At 45.2% G+C, this 20492-nt stretch overlaps 2 protein-coding genes across 13 annotated transcripts in view; both read left to right on the forward strand.

Annotated features, from left to right (window-relative positions):
- ATP6V0A1 (ATPase H+ transporting V0 subunit a1) overlaps positions 1–3390 on the forward strand; it is a 43603-nt gene extending 40213 nt beyond the window's left edge. For all 10 annotated transcript variants that reach the window (XM_079948685.1, XM_079948683.1, XM_079948688.1 and 7 more), the window contains one exon: positions 1654–3390. In XM_079948685.1, the coding sequence (XP_079804811.1) occupies positions 1654–1747 (94 nt within the window). In that variant the 3' untranslated portion in view covers positions 1748–3390. The remainder of the gene's footprint in view (positions 1–1653) is intronic.
- Positions 3391–14059: 10669 nt separating this feature from the next.
- The window catches only part of LOC307200294 (acid-sensing ion channel 2), a 383251-nt gene continuing 376818 nt past the window's right edge, over positions 14060–20492 (forward strand). The window contains exon 1 of one of the 3 annotated variants that reach the window (XR_013832361.1): positions 14060–17036. Coding sequence is in view for 1 of the 3 variants with exons in the window: in XM_079948800.1 (XP_079804926.1) it covers positions 16455–17036 (582 nt within the window). In the remaining 2 variants the exon portion in view is untranslated. The remainder of the gene's footprint in view (positions 17037–20492) is intronic. The other 2 variants (XR_013832362.1, XM_079948800.1) reach the window with 2 other exon arrangements.

A 20492-nucleotide genomic window follows, 5' to 3' on the forward strand; every position in this document is an offset into this window, starting at 1 on the left:
ACTGCTCTGGTTCAAAAGAAAGACGTCTCGTTTGCCGTGGCTTAGATGGGCATTTAGAATAGTTTTTGGAGTGCAGCTGAGGTGAGCTACACAGATCTGAAACGAACTGTGACCTTGCTTTTTGTATGGTATTCCAGTACTGAATCTTTAGCTTTTTTGCCAAAATGGAAGATTTTCGTTCCACTTTGTGAAATGTATCGAAGCCTAATCAACTTGAATCGTTCCCTTCCCTTTTCTTTTTGAGGGGAACATCATAGGTTAGGGAAGACATGATAACAGTGACCCTGACTTGGCTGGGTGAACCTAAGACTTTGGATTGATGTCCAGGTAATGGCCTTCCACGAAATCACTACTGGGAGAATGTGGCATACTTGCAAAGTTCCCTGGCATAGATACAACCCCGAAGGCCTTGCAAGAAATGGGAGGGGGGAACCCGGGTACCTATGCCATGTTGTGCTACACCCCTGTGGTTTATTTGAAAAAGGCCTTGGGAGACCTCAGTTCAAACCCCTCTCGTCCATGATGCGTTAGGATCAGTGACTATATTTCAGCCTAGCCTGCCTCACAGTGAATGGCGAGGATAAAATATGATAACCTCCATGTATTGCCCTGAACAATTTGGAGGAAGGTGGAATACAAATACGGTATACACCACATGAAGCGCTCTCTCTGTATGTGTGTTAGAATCTTGGCTGGTTCTGAGTTGGATGTTTAACTGGTCACCCCTGGGAATTTCAAGAAAATCATCATCTTTGGGAGGATGCAGAATGCTCTTTGGAATTCTGAACCATCAAATCATCCTGACCTCAGAGATGAGGAATAGGATTCTGCATCACTGACAGTCCAGAATTCTAAAGAGCCTGTCCTTGCAGGGGTTGTCACTCACGGTTCTTCTGGGGTATATCCATGGAAGCTGCTTCGGTGCCTGGTTTCCTGTTGTGATGCTAAACCAGATGCAGAGGAGAGAGTCTAAAGTAGTGCTGTGTTGGGCATTCAGTCCAGGTGTGCCCCTTGCCCTGAGCCTCCTAGACACATGGTTTAGCAGAGATAGACATAACCACAATGATTGTGTTTTTCCTCCATTGTCAGAGGTAGTGTGCCCCCTGAATGCCCACTTCTTGGACTCACGAGAGGATAGAGTGCTGTTGCACTCAGGTCCTGCTTTGGGGCTCCGCATGGGAATGGGGTTAACCACTGTGAGAACAGGGGGCTGGACTAGATGGGCCTTTAGCCGGATCCACTTTAAGGACATATCCCATCCACCCAGAAGTGCTTGAGAGAGGTGTGGAGCAGGGCCAGTGAGAGTCCAGAGGGATGGATAGAGGGGCCTGTATTCAGCCACCAGACCTGAGGTTCCCCATTCCTACTTTTGGGCATAGAGTGCTGTTATCGCTTGCATGCCTGAGTCCTTGCACTGATACCCACTCACATTTGCTGCAATTTGAACCTTCTGCAAAGGCAACCGGGAGGGGGGCTGTGGGTTTAAACTTGGACAGGGAATTGGGATATCTGAAACGGTACATTGCAGTAGTAAAACATGAATGCCATAGAAAGGATAAGGTCACTGCCACTTTTGAATCTCGAAATTCTTTGACATGCCTCCTGAGCTGATGGTTGTTTGCTTCTTGTGTTCCTTTTTTTGTTTCTCACTAGGGTGGAATTTCAGAACAAGTTCTACATGGGCGCTGGGTTCAAGTTCCTCCCTTTCTCATTTGACAACATCCGTGATGGGAGATTTGATGAATGATCCTCTTGAGGCCAGTTGGATGGATGTGTGGCAGTAAACCTTGGCTCCCTCCTGCATGTTTGTGTTTACCTGTGTGTGATAAATCTGAAGTTGTATAGCTCTCCGGTTGTGTAGTCGAGCTGCTAGTGTGACAATATCATGCTTTTCTCATGAGAACCCCACTCAAAGGAGAAAGGGAATAATAGGAAAAACCTAAGAATCATAAGAAAATATTGTCCCTGTAATCACCTTGGCAGGTCCTGGGGTGTGGCAGTGTCCTTCAAGTTGCACAGACAGAGACTACCGTGGAGGAGCACATCCTAACCACCTGCAGCCTGTTAATAACAAGCATGTTAGCTGCTCAGTTTGGTACCAGAAAGTGAAGTGCAGTTCAAGAACACACATGACTAGAAACTTGTATAAGCTTCTTCTGGCAAATTGTCTTGCCAGAGGGGCCATTATTCCAGTCCAACCACACACACTTATCTCTCCTGACCTTTAGAGCAGCACACTGGACTACTAGCAACAAGTCCCAGATTTTCCCTGTGCAAAAGTTGAATTCCAGCTTTATGCCTATCCAGCGATTTGCTGGGGGCAGATTTTCCTCTTTTACTGGCACTTTTTCTCCCATGCCCTCAGTTAAATTGCCATCATAAAATTGCTTAAAAGGCAACACACATGACAGGCAAGAGAGCTCCCACCCCACCTGCGCCTGCCACACGTCCTAGCTTGAAGCTTGACCTCTGAGCAGAGCATTGGCTGCTATTCCCTCCCCCTCTCATTGCTCTTGCTCTACTGCTTGTAAGCTACATTTTGTCCCCTCTTCTCTGCCTCGCCCCTCTGTGTGGGCGTAATCCTCTAGGAAACTCTGACCGAAAGCAAAGGATTCTTTGGGAAAGGTGACCCCCCACATGGCATTACAACTGGATGTTTTTGGAACTGTCCTTCCCTGGACAAGAGCAGGTTGGCGAGGGAGGGAGGGAGTTTGCTTGCCTGCCCCATTGCAGAGCCGACTTGTGCCTGGCTCTGCAGGATTAGTTAATAAGGAATCTTTGACTCACCCTGCCTGCAACTCTGAATGGCTTGTTTTGTTCCAAGGAAACTGAGGGACTTTCACCTCCAGGAAGCTCCTATGTAACCCTGACATTACTAGATGGAAAGAAGAAGCAGGGTGGGGAAACCTGCACACCCCGATTACTACTGAGCATTTGTAGAAGCCATCCACAGCAGCCCTTGTGCATTTTAGGGTGGGCTTTCCTAGGAAAATAGGAATCTCCCAAGGGCGGGCAGCATCTGCCTTCCCTTTGCCATAGGAAAGAGGCTCGGCTTTCTGTGCCTCCGTATGCTGAGTATTTATATGATTCGTGTGTATTTGTGTGACTTAAGCATGCACTGTTCTAGAATTGTCTCGGTATGAGGCCACCTGTGTCGCGCACTAAAGGCAAGAGCACTGGAACTGGTGTGGCAACTTTATGGGCAGGTGCTAATCCCTTATTTGCTCTTGAGTAGAGACTCTGAAGTATCAGGTGCTGCCATGTGTATGTGTGAAATAGAGAGCAACCGGTCATTGTGTTTACTGTTACTGTTTTGGACAAGTGAAGTATTCCATCCCCCCTCTGGTCCTCATCAGTCAATCACTGTGTCTATTAAACTAGTTCATCTCATCTCCTGTGTGTCCTGGTCTTCTTCTTCTGTAGTGGGGAGGATTAACGGAAGGTGGTTGGCTGGGCTGTGTCAACTAATAAATATTGCACCCAATGCAGTCTAAAAACTGAATTCTGGGGTTGGTATGAATGATGCAGATGGGATTGCCTCTCATAATTTGCAGGGTGTATTCCACATTTCTGCCATTTTGCATGCTTCCGGTTGTGTTGCCGATGGGAGAGGCAAAGTCCTGCCTACAGCCAGCGACTGCGTGGGCAAGCTTTTTCAGCCTCCCCTTTGGCTTGTGGAACTCTCAACAAATATTTGCAGCTACAAGAGCTGAAAACTTCCTTTAGAAAAAAGAAGAAGTGGAGGGGAACGCCCTCTAATTTCCAAGGAATCCCAGAATCCACACAGCTGGGCTTGCTGTCTCCTGTGGGTGGTCTTTCAGGTAGGCCTAAGACCACAGAAAAGGCTCTACATCCTGTTTTATATCAGAGAAACTCCAGAGCTTGCTGCCTTCTCCGTGATGCAGGTGGAAGATATGCCCTTGCCCTCCCATTGGCATAACTGGGTTTAGGGTAATTCCTCAACAGCACAAGCTTCCTTGGAGAAGTGAAGGAAGCAAGTTATTATTTGTCTCACAGCTGCTGCAAAACTTGTGCTGATACTTGAAACGTCCATTACCTTTTACATTGCAGCCAGCGCTATAAACCACCCTTGACAGCTGTGCTGTGTCAGCTTTTTGTGGGGAAGTTTTCCCCTCTGTGTTTTGCAGTGCATGGCTATAGTTGCTCCAGAATGGCTCACTTCTTCCCTAAAATTGCAAACAGCCTGCAAAGGGTCATATGTTTAGTGTCTTTACAGCACAATCCTAACCATGCTCACTCAGAATTCAGGGCAGGGAACTTCCTGCTGTCAATGGATCCATCCTTATTATGAGAAGAAACATTAAGTGGGCTGGGAGAGGGGTGGAGCAGCATGTGCTATCCTTTTTTCTCTGCAAAAGTTCTGCAGTGCTTCACAAATGCCTTCTGGATCTGTTACACAATGCCTGGGGAGAAGAGCCACATGGGATATGAGAGGAGCGGGTCAATTGTGTTGGCACAAACCTATGTTCCTTCCAGCAAACAAAACTCCCTTGTGCATTGAAAACTAGCACATCTGGGATAGGTTTTTGCCTAGCCTCGTCCAAGCATGCCAAACATGCACATGATTCTTATTTTTCAGTGCAAATGATGTTGCCGTTCAGTCACAATGGTTCATACTGTTTGTAATAGCTGCAAATGAGCTGCAGCAAACCTCAGGTTTGCATGCTCCTCCTTCACTTATGTGACTTCTGCCACCATTAAATTTGCATGTTCTCTTAAGGTACCAGGGGACTCTTTGGCCTCTGTGAAAAACCATGCACACCGATGGTCCTAAATAAATAAAAGATGAGCAAGATGCTTTGCGAATAAGATCTCAAGTTACACATGTGCATGCTGGGATTTAAAGAGTGATTGAGAGACACTCCCTTGGGGTGAGGGGAGGTGGAGAAAGGGCATTGGTTGGAAGTCATAGAATGCAAATCCCTTCCAAGGCTGGTGATGAACCAGCTTTGTCACTATAAGGAAAGTGAGAGATTAATGCTTGAAAATGCATCACATCAGAACATCTCTGAATGCCTAACCACAGTGAATGTGCACTTCTGCTTTTTGCAACAGAAAGAGGAAGCAAGGTTTCTGTGAAAGTTTGAACTCTTAGCACTTTTTAGAGAAGAAAGTCACAGCTGGGGGCAGTGGGTATAAATATCTGGGTGACAGCTGGCACAATCAGAGTGTAGGAGAGAAGGGATATGAGACATGATGGTTGAGTGCTCTGGCATTTTTGGTGAGAGCTGGAAAAGACTGAGCCAGGCTTTTCTTGGTTTCCCTTTCTTCCCTAGTGGGTTCCACACACTGTCATCCCACCCCCAAATTTATTTGGTGGTCAGATTTGACCCATCCTCTTTTGGAATAGAGGTACTGTGCAACTTCCTTTGGCCAAAGGCTCTGTGAGTTTGCTGTACACCCCCCCCCTTTTTTATGTGTTCCTTTAAAGACAGGATGGTGGAGCCTGCAGCCCTTCAAATATTCCTGGACTTCAAGTCCCATAATCCCTATTAGCTGTGCTGGCTGGGGCTGATGGGAGTTAGGAGTCCGACAACACCTGGAGGGCCACAAGTTCTTCATTTCTGCTTTTAACATTGAATTGTCATGTCTCTTCACCCTGCCCTCCACTGCTCATGATCCTGGTGCTTCACTGGCTCTGCTGGTAAGTCAAAGCAACAACACTTTATTTTCTTTCTCCCCTGGCAACGTTTGCAGTCAGAGTGAAGAGCACTCCATTACGGGCCAGCAAATTCTGAGAAGAAATAATTGTATGGTAGCTGCACCTTGATCCTGTGATTGGAGAAACTGCCCGTGGTACTATTCTGATGAAACTGCAGGTGACTGTGGCGTTGCATTTGAAGTCAGGTACCAGACTGTGGGTTCTGGTCCAAGCAACAATGTACAGACAATTGTGTTGAATAGGCATCTCTGTAATCATTGAAGTTGAATATCACAACATATTTGGGGCCTGTGCAAACTTTCATATGCCTTCTTTCCAAACAATGCCTTGCTGGTTATGAGGAATTGCTGTTTCCTTCTACTCTGCATAGGAAATAACAGCAGGAATAAAGGGACTCTGGGAAATGTTTCAACACTTCTTCTCATTGGCTCCAGCAAATCTGACAGCATCAGGTCACCCTTATAGATATAGAAAAGCTGGGACAAACATTCTCATGCACGATTTGCAACTTAGCCTACTTCTCTTCTGCCCCTGCCCTGCCCCAAGTTGTTAAGAGGTTTGAAGCCCATATTTTTGATACCACCCTAGCTTGAATTCTGGGCTCTGGTAAAGTGTATCAGTTTCCCCACATGACATTGTAACTGGGTCCAGAATACAATTAAACCCAATAGGCCTGATATTAATTCCGAAGGAAACATGTTGAATCTTGTACCGTAGGATCATGAAGTGATGCTTTTTCTCACCAAGTTTATTATTTTTAAAAAAGTGGTTCCAGCTGTGAGCTCTTACAGCGTATCGTCTCAAAGTTTGAATTAAGAATTGGGAAGTTCACAGTTCTAATGTCACCTCTGCCATCAAGTAACTAGGTATCCTTGAGCAAATAAGTATATTTACATATCATCTTTCCTCCAAGGACCTTGAAAGTGACATACATACCCCTTTCCTTTATCCTTACAACAAGCCTATGAAGTAGGTTAGCCTGCGAGGTAGTGACTGGCCCCAGGTTATCTTGACCTAGTGAGCAACTATTATCTCAGCCTCCCGCTAAGCACCTCCTATACAAAGATACTAAAACTGATCTGTGTTGCACTGTCTAAATCCCCAGTATTATTCTTACAAATGGGACTTTCGGCAAAAGGTTGGCAGTGTGGATTCAATCAAGCTCACTATCCCCCCCCCCGGATACTCCATTCCATCTCCCTCTTCCCCAGCAATCCATCAACATTTTGTGCCCACAGTCCTCACTGGACTGTGTTTAGGGTTTTACTTTTTATATTTTTTAATATTCAAATATAAATAACCATAATGCTTTTAAAAAATCAGTATATTACAATCACTATGGTGTTTTTTTCATGTTTTCACCCTCTTAAGATTTTTTTTTTAACTTCTGCAAACTTTGTGGTTCCCTTAAGCCAGCTGTGACCCCCCCCCCCCCCCCGTGTGTGTGTGTGTGTGTGTGTGTGTATGGTGCTGTTTTGCCTACCTCAGTATCAGCACTTGGGAGAATGAGTTTGCTGGCCTGGCTTGTAGTCCGTAAGTGTAAAGAATGCAGCCTGTAACAGTAAGCCCTGGGACTGGAGAGTAGCAAGGAAGCACATTATGGAGCCGGCCATTGGCCAGGGGTTCTAGCTCCTTGCTGACGCTGCACCCTCTGCTTCCCAGGAATAAACATAAAGGCAAGGGAGAGGCTAACCTTGTCCTATCCATTGGCCAAAGAAGAAGCAGCTGTAGAAAACTCACCCAGAAAGAACACAAGCGCCTACTGAAGAAGTAAGGGGGAAAGAGCACTCTGCTTTCATCCATTAGCAACAGGAAAAAGAGCCACCAGCATGAGACAATCAGCCTAGCTCACCAATTTGTCTTGACCTTAAAGAGTTGCAGTCCCTCCAAGCTGGTTGGATTATTATTATTTTTAAAATGAGGCATGTATTCTGCAACATGGCATTGATACAGTGGTAGATTTAGTGCATTGTGGTAGATTTAGACTGGACAGTCCGCACATCCTTCTGTTTTGTTAGTTGGTCTGGGGTGCTTTCCCAGTGTTGCTGTATTATTGCTGAGTAGAAGGGGACTATAGAGCACCAAAAGTGGGTCAAAAAATAAACCAGGAAATTTGTGGTATACAAAAATCACAGGGTGTCACCAAGGCGTTACAGGGGCATGCACTGCTTTGAAACAAAGCAGTGTGTCAGCTCCAAAAAGGTACAAACAGTACTGAAAGTGGGACCATGAATAACTTGCCCTGATACCATCATGAGCATGAATAATAATGCACCATGAAAACTGGCCTTTGGCACCTGAGATGTCTGTTTTTAGGGCCTGCCCTATTCCTGTGATTGTAATCGGTTTGTACTGTTTGCTATTTTATATTGTTGTAACCTGCCCTGGAACCTGCTAGTGAAGGGTGGGTAATAAATTTGCTGGTGATAAAAAGGATATCTGGAGGGGGCCTTGATGGCTCCTCTGCCTTTTCCCTCCAGATCCCTTTCCTTGTCTGTGTGGTCTTTTTTTGTTTGCATGCCTGATGGCAGGGTCTGTACTTCTCTCTTTTTAACTGATGTGAGCTGTTTCGGTAGATGATAATTGTCTGAAAAGCTGGTTAAAAACACAGTACATTCATAAATAACACTGATAGACTGTAAGACTGCCACCTCAAATATTGGGTAGCATTTGCAAAGTAAGAATCACAAATCAAACAATGTTTCTAGCACACCATAAAAGCAAACAGTGTCTGAACCTGCTAAAGCAGGAGTTCCCAAGCTGTGGTCCCTGGAACCCCAGTGGTAATGAACTTCATGCAGGTGATCCGTGGCATATCTGTGGATTTATGATTGAATACAGGATAGGTAAAGGTAAAGGGACCCCTGACCATTAGGTCCAGTTGTGGCCGACTCTGGGGTTGCAGCGCTCATCTAGCTTTATTGGCCGAGGGAGCCGGGGTACAGCTTGACTAAGTGGCCAGCATGACTAAGCCGCTTCTGGCGAACCAGAGCAACGTACGGAAACGCTGTTTACCTTCCCACCGGAGTGGTACCTATTTATCTACAAAGCAATGGGAGCTCACCCCGTCGTGGGGATTTGAACCGCCGACCTTCTGATCGGCAAGTCCTAGGCTCTGTGCTTTAACCCACAGCGCCACCCGCATCCTTGAATACAGGATATACATCACATTAACCTCCAAACCATCCTAAATATCTTCCAGATATGCTCTGGTATCTTCCAGAAAGGATTGCTGCAATGATCTCTATGCGGGGCTGCCCTTCAGGAACTTCGACTGGTCCAAATTGCAGCAGTCAGATTACTGGCAAGGGTTCTGTTTGGATCTCACATACCCCCTGTTTTAAAACAGCTGTGCTGGTTGCCATTTTGTTTCTGGGCCCAACTCACAAGTGCTCATCAGGAGTGTCAACTTGGCCCTGTGACCATGGGTGCCAGGGGCTGTGGGTGCTATGCAGTGTGCAAGGCCCTGGCACCAAAATTTGTGGGTGCCCAGCCCCTTCATGTGGAATTTTGGGGGTGCTTGGGCACCCAGGGGGTTGGCACCTATGGTGCTCATACTAGAGGTGTGCCTGTCGCCTTCATTATAACAGCCTATGGAGAATGCTGAAGACGTACCTCTTTACCCTGACTTTTGACACTTGAGCTGTACAGTGGTACCTTGGGTTACATACGCTTCAGGTTACATATGCTTCAGGTTACAGACTCCACTAACCCAGAAATATTACCTCGGGTTAAGAACTTTGCTTCAGGTTGAGAACAGAAATCGTGCAGTGGTGGCGCAGTGGCAGCAGGAGGCCCCATTAGCTAAAGTGGTGCTTCAGGTTAAGAACAGTTTCAGGTTAAGAACGGACCTCCGGAAGAAATTAAGTACGTAACCAGAGGTACCACTGTATATTTATTTATCGAGAACAGTGCTATTTTTCTAGAAAAAGAAGTGCCGGAACTCACCACGGCGCCCACCTGAGAGGTGCTGTAACTGAGTTTTGGCGAATTCCGGCTAAAAGAAAAAGCTCCTATCGAGAGAATAACATTCAGAGGCCTACGTAAAATTTTGGCTGAATGTCAACTGTGTGTTGGAATATTACGAATGCAAGATAAAAACTGGGGAAGATGGCATGGCCTAAATTATTCCCTGGTTGTGGGCACAGCAAACAAGCATTTTTGAGGGCCATTTTGAGGAGCCCTCAGTTAGTATAGCCCTATGCTCTCTTGCTTCAGGGATTTAAAGTCTGTATTGAAGGGGGGAAAACCTGCCCAATTGAATTCTAACCAGGCTAGTCAACTAAATTCCCGTCCCCCCCTCCTCTGTCCTGTAAATTAATACCTTGAGCTTCTTCGTCTCTCAGCCACTCAGAGCTTTAAGGCAACTGGACACTTTGTCCACCATTTCTCCTCCTCCAGCATAGCAACTGGTCACAACCCAGACTTCACGTTTAAACTAATAAACACAGGCCCCAGACATTTCGCAAAGGCATATGTATCTCCCAAATTTAATTCTTTGCCGCCATCTTGTGATCACGTTCCGCAGTAGCAACCCTTCACTCTCCCCCCACTTGAATTTCCTATTTATTTCCCCAAGCATAATTCTTAGTGATGTAAACCAGGCCTGTGAAGGGAGGGCATTTATTGTGTGGGTGTCAGATTGTGGTCACTGGCTCCAGGCTTCCAGAACAAGATATATATTCTTTCATGTAGCTTCTGAAGTATAATCTCTTCATTACCGTCTGTTTGTTTGTCTGTTTATTCACAGCATTTGTATCCTGACTTCTTGTAAAAAATGCCGAAGGCGGGATTTTGCATTACAGTGACAGGCAGAAATTAAAGCAATTTATCCCGAAAGGTCCAAGTCAAACTAAAACTGAGGCTCTGGAAGAATTATAAAACATTTCAGAGCAGTGGCAGCGAATCCCATTTAAAAAAACCTTCTGAAAGAAAGAGGTTTTAACTGCCTTTTGGAATGCAAGCAACAGGTAAATTTCTCTAGTGCCTCTGAGGAAAAAGGCCTTGCCTCTTGTGCCTCAGATTGCAGGAAGGCCTCAGGCCCCATCTTTGCAATATATTTAAAGCAGAAACATGCCGCTTTAAACAGGCATGACATTCCCCAAAGAATCCTGGGAACTGTAGTTTGCTAAGGGTGCTGAGAGTTTTTAGGACTGTTATCCTCGAGTGACAATTCCTAAAGTTTCCTGGCAAGAGGGATTGATTATTCAGCTACTCTGGGAATTGTGTAGGTGGGTTCAGGCATGACCGAAGACCATAAAAGTAGCTGCTACTAGGACCTTGTTAGTTAAGTTATCACACATGTTTCTTTAATTGTATTTTAAGGCTAGTTCCTCGTTAAAGTTGAGGAGTCACCTGTTAAGCTGTGTTAACTCATGAGTAGGTAATTTCACTGCCATAGAAGGCCTCAGTTTGGGGTTTTTGAAGTGAGTACCGTTTATGCCTTCACTTACGTTGAGGAAAAAAAATGTGAAGGTAAGCATGTGAGGTGGTGGTTTTTGTTTTTTTTTGCCGTAATGTAATTTCATACAGTCATGGGGGAAAAGAAAGTGCACCATCTTAGAATTCTGTGGTTTTACATATGAAGACATGATAACAACCCTCTGTTCTGTAGCAGGTCTTAAAATTAGGTAAATACAATCTCAGGTGAACAATGACGCATGGCATATTACACTGTGTTGTGATTTATTTAACAGAAATAAAGCCAAAATGGAAAAGCCATGTGTGAAAAATTAACACTAATTAGTTATGCCTTTTAAGGAACAAATGATTGCTATTATGTCCTGATATGTAAAACCACAGAATTCAAATAGGGTGCACTTTCTTTTTCCCCTGACTGTATATTCTAATTTTGTATATTGCATTAATTCAAAATTACTACTCTGGTGTTTGTATTCAGATGCATGGTAGCACCTAACAGAAATCAACAGGCATCTTTAATTACAGTATATTATGCGTGGTGGTCTTGCATTATATATTCTACTTCATATAGTGGGTGAAGCTGTTTTCAAAGTTTATAGTATATTGGTGCTCTCCTGAATGAAGAGAAAATTGCAAGAAAACTGAGACACCAAGGGGTCTCCAGTTGCTATTCATATGCATTTTCAGTTGATTGAAAAAAAGTATGAAATGCATTTTAGTCCTGGAAAACTTGTCCTATAATTATCAGAGAATTGATTTGTTGTTTACTTGTACTGTATTGTATTGTTTGAATGATTTCAGTTTCTCGTCATTGGTGAATCTTATCGGTTAGCCCAGTGTTTCCCAACCTTGTGCCTCCAGCTGTTTTTGGACTACAATTCCCATCATCCCTTGCCACTGGTCTTGCTAGTCAGGGATGATGGGAGTTGTAGTTCAAAAACAGCTGGAGGCACAAGGTTGGGAAACACTGGGTTAGCCTATCATATTTGCCTGTTTTTGTTTCTACTGTTTGCTGATATATTTTTTAATTTGTTCCTGTGACTATATCTCTTCGTTGTTCATTTACATTTGGCTGCCCTACACTGGGCCCAGATTACTAATTTTTTATTTTAATTTCAAAAGCTGCTTATCCTCACAAGGTCTGCTGTGAGAAAGATACACATTTATTTCCCTCAAAAAAATAAAATAAAAAATCTGGTCCTTGTAGTTTACCTCTTACAGTTACAATTCCCACCAACCCTTAGCAAACTACGGTGCCCAGAATTATTTGAGGGGTGTGTGTGCTGTCAAATGTGCTTTAAAAGTATAGAGCGTCACAGCCTTGCAATATCTCTTTAAGGAGGCTAGAGTGGTTATTTCCTCTGTGTTATAGATGTCAGGTCTGGGAGGTAGCAGCAGCCTAGTTGGGATGAGATTTGAACTGGAGACTTGCAGCTCCTAGTCTTAATGTTTGAATTAAGGGAGGTGGAGGTTGCAGGAGGCTTCGTGATTTGGCTAAGATTGGAGAGATTGAGGCTTGTGAATTCCATTTCTAGTAAGCCTCTCCGTAACCATTTATTTTCCTTAACATTATGTGAGCACTGTTCTTTTTGAAAAAGCATTTTTAACACAAAATATTTTATTAAAGATAATATATAATAATTATGATAATCACATCATATATACAAGTAGTAATGAATAAAGAAATAAAACACTATAAGACCAAATATTATTGAGCAATAATTCAAGCCCTCTACTTTTCTAGGAACAATTTCTGCCAATTAAAGCAACAATAGTGGCATGATTGTTAGGTGTAAGAAGAAGTGAAGACCATGCTTCCCCAATGCATTAGCCAATGAAGGGGAGGGGGCAGGATTTTCTAGGCCCCCCCCCTTGCTTTTTTGTTTCATTTGACTTTTCTTGCATAAACAGCCCTAGAAAGCAAGGGTTACTGAATACGGCCAGAAGCAGCACCTATGCAGGCTGTTAGCAGAAGCAATATTGTTGTAATTCCTGGATCCAGCAAGACTTAAGATCTAATGGAGGATTCAGTTGTTGGAATAGCCAGGCCAGCCTCTTGGTAAGCTAATGGCCCTCTAAGTATTAGTTGTTAGGGTAGCAAAGGAACACATGGGCATCTCTTGCCAGCGGATTCATTTCTGCTGCCATTCAGGCAAATTGGAGTAGTGGGGAGTGGGAGGGAGCGGAAGAGGAACATTCAACTGGTCTTCTGCTTGCTGGAGACCAGGTACACACTGGCAATGGTAGTTGGTGCATCTGGGTGAATGGGGCACTGCTCCACCATCATCAGCCAGCACCCACCTGCCTGCCTTCTTACTAATATCCAGTGCAGGGGGTGGCATTGGTTGTGCCAGCTTCCTCTCGTTTATCTTGTAAAACTCAGCAGGGAAGAGGATGGAGGCAAAGCTAGAATTAGTTGGCTCTGCCTGACATTTGCTCTGGTGCCACCTGCTGCTGGGCTCCCTTCCACCCTATCAGCCCTAACAGGTGCCAGCCACTACTGGAACACACAGATTTACCTGCTGTGGTGGTAAATCTTGTTCCTCCTGTGCTCACAATAAAATAAAAATAAAAATTGTGGGAATACCAATGGTCATACTTTGGCTTCTTGCTCTGAATCTTCTTCCACATCTGGTGCAACCCTGAATATGTTTTGTTTCGGTATGCATGCATGTAAGCATTATAGCCCATGAAAGGCCTACTACCTGCTCCTCAGATAATCTATTTTTTCACCTCCCCACCCCATGGTGCCATGGTGTGTCCTGCTGGTGCTTTTTCAAAATTTAAAGTTGGTATCCTGTGCACACTTGGGACTAAGCCAAGAACTGATTTCGTTCTGTGGACCGCCCTGAGACATCCGGCTATAGGTCGGTATATAAATTCAATAAATAAATAAATAAACAAGCCACATTATCTAAGTGAAATTTATTTTCAGGTTGACATGCATAAAAGTGGACTACAAGACATGTAAAATCTGCTCATGTGACCCCTTTATACGCTGCTATGAAATTTGTATGTGTGTGCTCAAGTGCATGATATAAAATCAGAGAAAAGAAAAGTGATTGATAAAATACTTCTGCAAGGAATTGTAAAAATTGATAAATGTTTTGCGAAACTGAGAGGGTGGAGGGAAAGTTGAAAATAGGTATCAGTATCTGCAGCAGATAAGTAATAATGAGTTAAACTGCCACTGACTGTGGAGGTTGGAAGTAGTTCTTTTGTCCACATAACTAGACACTCATTTAAAATATATTCACTCACCCACATTTGCTTATTCTGCATTTTCATAGAGGAGCAAGGCTGCAATCCTAACCCCACTTACCTAGAAACAAGTCCCATTGACCTCAATGAGACTTACTTCCAAGTAGCATGGTTAGGATTGCAGCCATGGTGTAGTGAATCAAGTGTTAGTCTTTAAGCGGAAAAGTCCTAGGTTCAAATCCCTGTTCAGCCACAACGCTCACAGGATTGACCTAGGGCTAGTCACCTTCTGTCATCCTAAAACCTACCTCATGTGATTGTTGTGGTTGTAGAAGAACCCCACATATGCTGACTTGAGGTCCTTGGATTAAGTCTGGGGTACAAATATGACAGAAAAGTATACGTTTGCACATTCCTCTCTTTTTTGCAATATTTCATGAGCACGATCCAGTTAAAGCTAAGCATTTTGACGTCTCATTCATTCCTATAGGCAAGGCTTAATTATGTGCCTAATCCTCCCATTGAAATGAATAGGAATAACAGCACAATCCTATGCGTGTTTTCTCAGGTGTTAACCCTCACTGTATTCAGTGGGACTTGCTCCCTAGTTCATCTGCTTACAGAGAAATCCTAACGATTTCTGCTCAGAAGTACCAATTAATTCAATGGGACTTACTTGAAGGTAAATGCACCAAAGACTGCAGCCCTAAAGTGCTTAACTTTGGCTAAAACAGTGTGTGTACACATATTACAGTGAAGGTTGCCAAATATTGGCATTCACATATGGATGCTCTCAGTCTCTAATTAATGTGGTATATCTCTTTCTCCCCCCCCCCCCCCCGCACATGCACGCACGAACACACACAAGTGTATACTGATAAACACATTTAAGACGCTGTTGCCATTTACTTGTCTATCTCTGAGTTTTAAGACATTGACAAAAATGTGGCTAAGCTTTCATTAAATTCTGGACACTTGCTCCTTTCCCCTGTAACATAGAATTAGCTTTATAAGAAATTAGAATCAATGTGGCTGGCATTGTAACATACCCTGATGATAAACTCTTCTTTCCTGCAGTTTGTCAGCCTGGGATCAGATGAGGAAGGAGGGAAGTGTGGTGGTTCATGGAGCCGATGGTACCCTGTCAAGACAGATGGCAAACATTAAAGGGCAAAAAAAGAGGCAAACTTATTTGCTGCTGCCAGTGCGTTCTCCGGCGAATCCTTCTTGGCAGGCATCATTGGAGCTCAGCCCTGGCTGTTTTTCCTTCATTGCACCAGCAACTACTGGGGGTACAGCTGTCAAATCTTTCCCAGATGCTCTGCTATGACACGAAGGCCTGGTCATGTTCAGCCCTTTGTCCTGCGAGTTTTGTCTGTCGTCCTCTTGGCTTCATCTCTGAGGAGCTTCCAGACTAAAAGACATGGGTAGGGAACGCAGCCTGAGAAGGGAAGAGAGGAGATGGATGCTGGAATCCAGCAGCCCGGAAAATCATCAGCAGGGAGTGGGGGCGGTGGTGGTATTAGTCCTCCCGCTCCTTCAAGAACCTTGCTCTGTTCTGCAGTGTGTTGGCTCCAGAGGCAGGCAGCAGCATCTTTCCACATAAAACATTAGCTGATAGGTTGCAAGCAGCTCGGACTTATTTAGCGGATGGGTTGCAAGCAGCTTGGACTGCTCCCCGTTAAATGCGCACACACCACACACACACACACACACACACACACACACACTCACACACTGGTAATCTCATCACTAGCTCTCTGTGTGTGTGTGTGAGAGAGAGAGAGAGAGAGAGAGAAAGGGGAGGGCTTTGTTTCCATTGGCTGCTCCTTGCCTTCCCACCCACATCTCTTCCACATCACCTTGGTGTCTCCCTAAATAAAACCAGCCCTCCTTATCGCAGCGAGGAAATCAAGCGGTAGAGTTGCAATGGATTTTAAATAAACATTTTACCCCCCCCTCCCCCCACACACTGTCCCTGCCAGGCTGCTGGGGAGAGCACGCAGCAAGCACCTTCCCCACTGCCACCCAAACACTCACATGCAGCTGCCCTGCTTGCTGGCTGCTTCTGTTGCCTCTTTCACCCCATGAGGGAAAGCTGGAGCGCACGAGAAACTGGCTGCAGTCAGAGGAGGGAAGTGGCACCTTCATGACCAATCCTTTCTCCATGGATTTAAAGGAGAGCACCAGCGAGGGAAGCCTGGGGAGCCTCCAGCCCTCCAGCCTCCAGATCTTTGCCAACACCTCAACCCTCCATGGAATCCGCCACATCTTTGTCTATGGACCTATGACTGTGCGGCGGGCCCTGTGGGCTCTGGTGTTTGTGGCTTCCCTGGGCCTCCTTCTGGTGGAGAGCTCCGAGCGGCTGGTCTACTACTTCTCCTACCAGCATGTCACCAGAGTGGATGAGGTCGTTGCCCACAGCCTGGTCTTCCCAGCTGTCACCATCTGCAACCTCAACGGGTTCCGCTTCTCCCGCCTCACTACCAATGACCTGTACCATGCTGGTGACCTACTGGCCTTGTTGGACGTCAACCTCCAGGTCCTTCACCCTCATCTTGCTGACCCAGCAGTCTTGGCCATCCTGCGAGAGAAGGCCAACTTCCAACATCACCGAGCCAAAGTCTTCAGCATGAGTGAGTTCATGGGGCGTGTGGGCCATGACATGAAGGAGATGTTGTTATACTGCAAGTTCCGGGGGCAGGAGTGCGGCGAGAAGAACTTCACAACTGTGAGTACAAACAAGAGTTTTGCCTTCCTTTTGGCATTGGTGGTAACAATGGGGACAACCCAAGAAGTGAAAATTGGGTATCTCTGTGGGAGACCCTGGCTGATATATTTTGGTGACCCAGCTGTTTTGAACTGAAGCAGGTTTGTCTGCTATTCTTGTGGCCAATGGGCTTTTCAGGTTGTGAAGAGTGTAAGGCTTAAGGATGTAAGGCCTGTTAATGTTTCTACTTTCTCTAGTGCAGGGTTGGGGGACCTGTGGCCCTCCAAATGTTTATGGACTGCAACTCCCATTATCCCTGACCTCTGACCATGCTTGCTGGAGCTGATGGAAATGGGAGTCCATCAAACCTTTGGAGGGCCACATCCCTGCTCTAGGGGTTGGTTGTTGCAGTTCCTGGAAGTACGGGACAGGAAGGGTGGGGAGAAGGATTGCATTCATGGCTTAATGGGGGATGTAGAGATCAGTGGCCAATGGGTGGTGCTTGGCAGCAAATGAGTGTTGAAATGATATTGTGCATTCTTGCTGATAATGGTTCAGATCAAGGTACAAAACTGTATTGGACAGAGTCAGCCTGTTGGTCCATCTAATCTAAATGCTCTCTATGCTGGTAGCAGTCATCCAAGATTTCATGTTCCAGTATGAATGGGAACATGTGGTCCTCCAGATGCTGTTGGATTCCAGCTCCTATAATCACTGGCCTTAGTGGTTGAGACTTATGGGAGCTGGGATACAGCAATGGCTGGAGGGCCACAAGTTCCACATCACTGGTCTTTCTCAGCCCTCCTGCATGGGATGCTTCTACTGGAGAAACTGAGGATTAACCCAAGTATGTGTCCTACCACTGAGCTGCTCCTGGCCCTAGGGGAAACAGAGAGATCTATGGCTGATGGGTGGCAAGGGGTGCAATGAGATAAGGAAGACTGTCACTTTCTGGTGTTTCTGGCCTGTTGCAACTTTTCTTCTGTGGCTGTTGTGTGGTGGACAATAGGATTGCCTGATTTCCCCCCGGAACCATTTACACATGCATTTTTCTCATTTGATGACTGTGGCTTGTGTATATGTGCATGCATGAGTCACAGCAGATAGAAGATTCATGTTCCCATGTATCTCATCCAACACAGTGCTTTTCAGTGGAGTTGGTTCACACGTTCCCATGCCGAGCCATCGGGTACAGTGTCATCAAGGGAACAACATGCATGTGTGAACCAGTTTTTTTTACCCTGCTTGTATGCTTTGAACAGCAACTGGAAACATAGACATTAATCTCAGTGAAGCTTTTCCCAGCTTGGAAAGGAGAGTGGTGTGAATTGACTTACTTTATTGTGTTTTTGTTACTAGTTGCCATTAAAGACACTGGAGCCAGGCCAGAAAGATAAGATGACAACATCAGGGCATAGAAGTGGGTGGGAGTTTGAACGTGTGTAGCATAATATCTTCCTGTATGCTACTGTTCAGCAAACTTCTTGTCCTCTAGGGTGACTGCTTCACCCCCAACCTGCTTCTCTGTCTTCAACAGCAGCAGCCCAAGGTGGGGAAATGGAGCAATGGTGGGGCGGGAGATGCTTCACCCACTTCCTTTCTCTTTCTCAAACTGTTATGAACCCCCTAGCCCACCTTCAGGAGTAGGACTAGGGGAAAAAAAGTAAATTGGTATGTTTATTTACATACCAAACTTTTCTTCTCCTGGTTGGGACCTGGATGAGGGCTCACATGGAAAGAAACTAATTTCCTCTGAGGGAAGTTGCAGGTTAGAGTGTTGCACTCAAGTGGGTGCTGGTGGGTTGCAACGAGGCTAGGGATTGGGGCATCAATTAATTACAATTCATGTCACTTTCAAAAATGCGTACACACCTGCACATTACTTACCCCAAAGAATCCTGGGATCTGTAATTTGTTAAGGGTGCTGGGAATTATAGGTTGCTGAGAGGTGTGAGTTACACTTCCCAGGATTTTTTTTGGGGGGGTGTGTGTGAGTCATGGGCCTTTAAATGTATAGTGAACACAGCCATAAGCACTTCGTGTACATTATATTGTTTAGAATCCTTGCAACAATCCTGTATGGTAGGTCAGTTTTATGATCCCCATGGGTAACCATGCAGTATCAGGCAAAAGCATTTTGCTGTTGGAGGTTGACTCCAAATGTCCATCTCCCCCGCATGGGCAGTATTTTACAAAGTCTTGTTGCACTGTTCAGACACAGTTCCTGCCTTCCTTTTTCTCTACTCATCCACCCCACCAAGCCACCTGAAGCAAGTCTCTTCATGCTTCTGTGTGGCAGGGCCATCCCTTTGCTTGTTTCTCAAACTTGGGTCCCCAGCTTTTGTTGGACAACAACTGCCATCATCCCTAGCTAGCTGGATGATGGGAGTTGTAGTCCAACAAGAGCTAGGGACCTATGCTTGAGAAACACTGGAAGGTCATGTAGTACAATAATGACAGAAGGGAGATTCACACTGGAAATCTCTTGGTCTCTAACTCAGACTTTTAGCTTCTGCACCACACCAGCTCTCAACTGTTATTGATGTTTGGGGTGGTGGTGGTATGTACGTGTGTACACACACACACACACACACAGACAGACAGATTCTTTTCATAGAAAAAGAATGTTAAACTTTCCTGATGCCTGGGAATGCTAAACCACAGATATTGGATGCGTGCTAGAAGCAAACTCCCAGGATTGAAAGTTTGGTCTGATTGACAGGAATTCACTGAAGGAAACCACTCTAAACCTGATGAAAGAATTTGTGAGAACCTTGATTGTCATCCAGAAATGGGGAAGGGTTCATCATTCATGATGCTCCAATAGAATTCACACATTCTGTAGCATTCCTACCCCCCACCCCCAAAGCAGGAGCTTTTAAATTTGTGGAGTAGCTGTGTAGGGGTGTGTGTGTATTTGGGAGAATTAGCATACACAGCATTTTCCCTTTAAGAAACTGTTGTGGCAAATTTCCAAGAAGCTTTCTGGATCAGTGTGTGTTTCTGTGTTAGGGTTACCTTGTAAATAGTGAGGTGCCTGCTTGCCTCTGGTGAGTACAAAACACCAGTAGGCAGGAAAGCTGGCTGGGGCTGATGGGAGTTGTAGTCCAAAGCATCTAGAGGGCATCAGGTTGGGGAAGCCTGCTTTAGAGAGAGAGAGAGCCTGTGGTTCAGTAGTTGAGCACATGTTTTGCATGCAGAAAATCCCAGGTTCAATCCTCAGCGTCGCCAATTAAAAGGATCTTATGCAGCAGGGCTGAGGTCTGAGGAAAAAAACTGCCATTCGGTGTAGACAATGCTGTTAGATGCACCAATGATCTGACTTAATAATAAGGTAGCTTTGTAGAAGTTTTCTTTCCCCCTGCTATCAATGATTACGTGTGCAGGCAGTGTAGCTCTCAAATATCTGTAGGCTAGTGACTTTTGTTGGCTTATATGTGAGACTGCATTAAGTAGGTTCTGGGGTTGAGGGCAGGT

This window comes from Podarcis cretensis (genome assembly GCF_951804945.1).
Source record: "Podarcis cretensis genome assembly, chromosome: 13".
Lineage (NCBI taxonomy): Eukaryota > Metazoa > Chordata > Lepidosauria > Squamata > Lacertidae > Podarcis > Podarcis cretensis.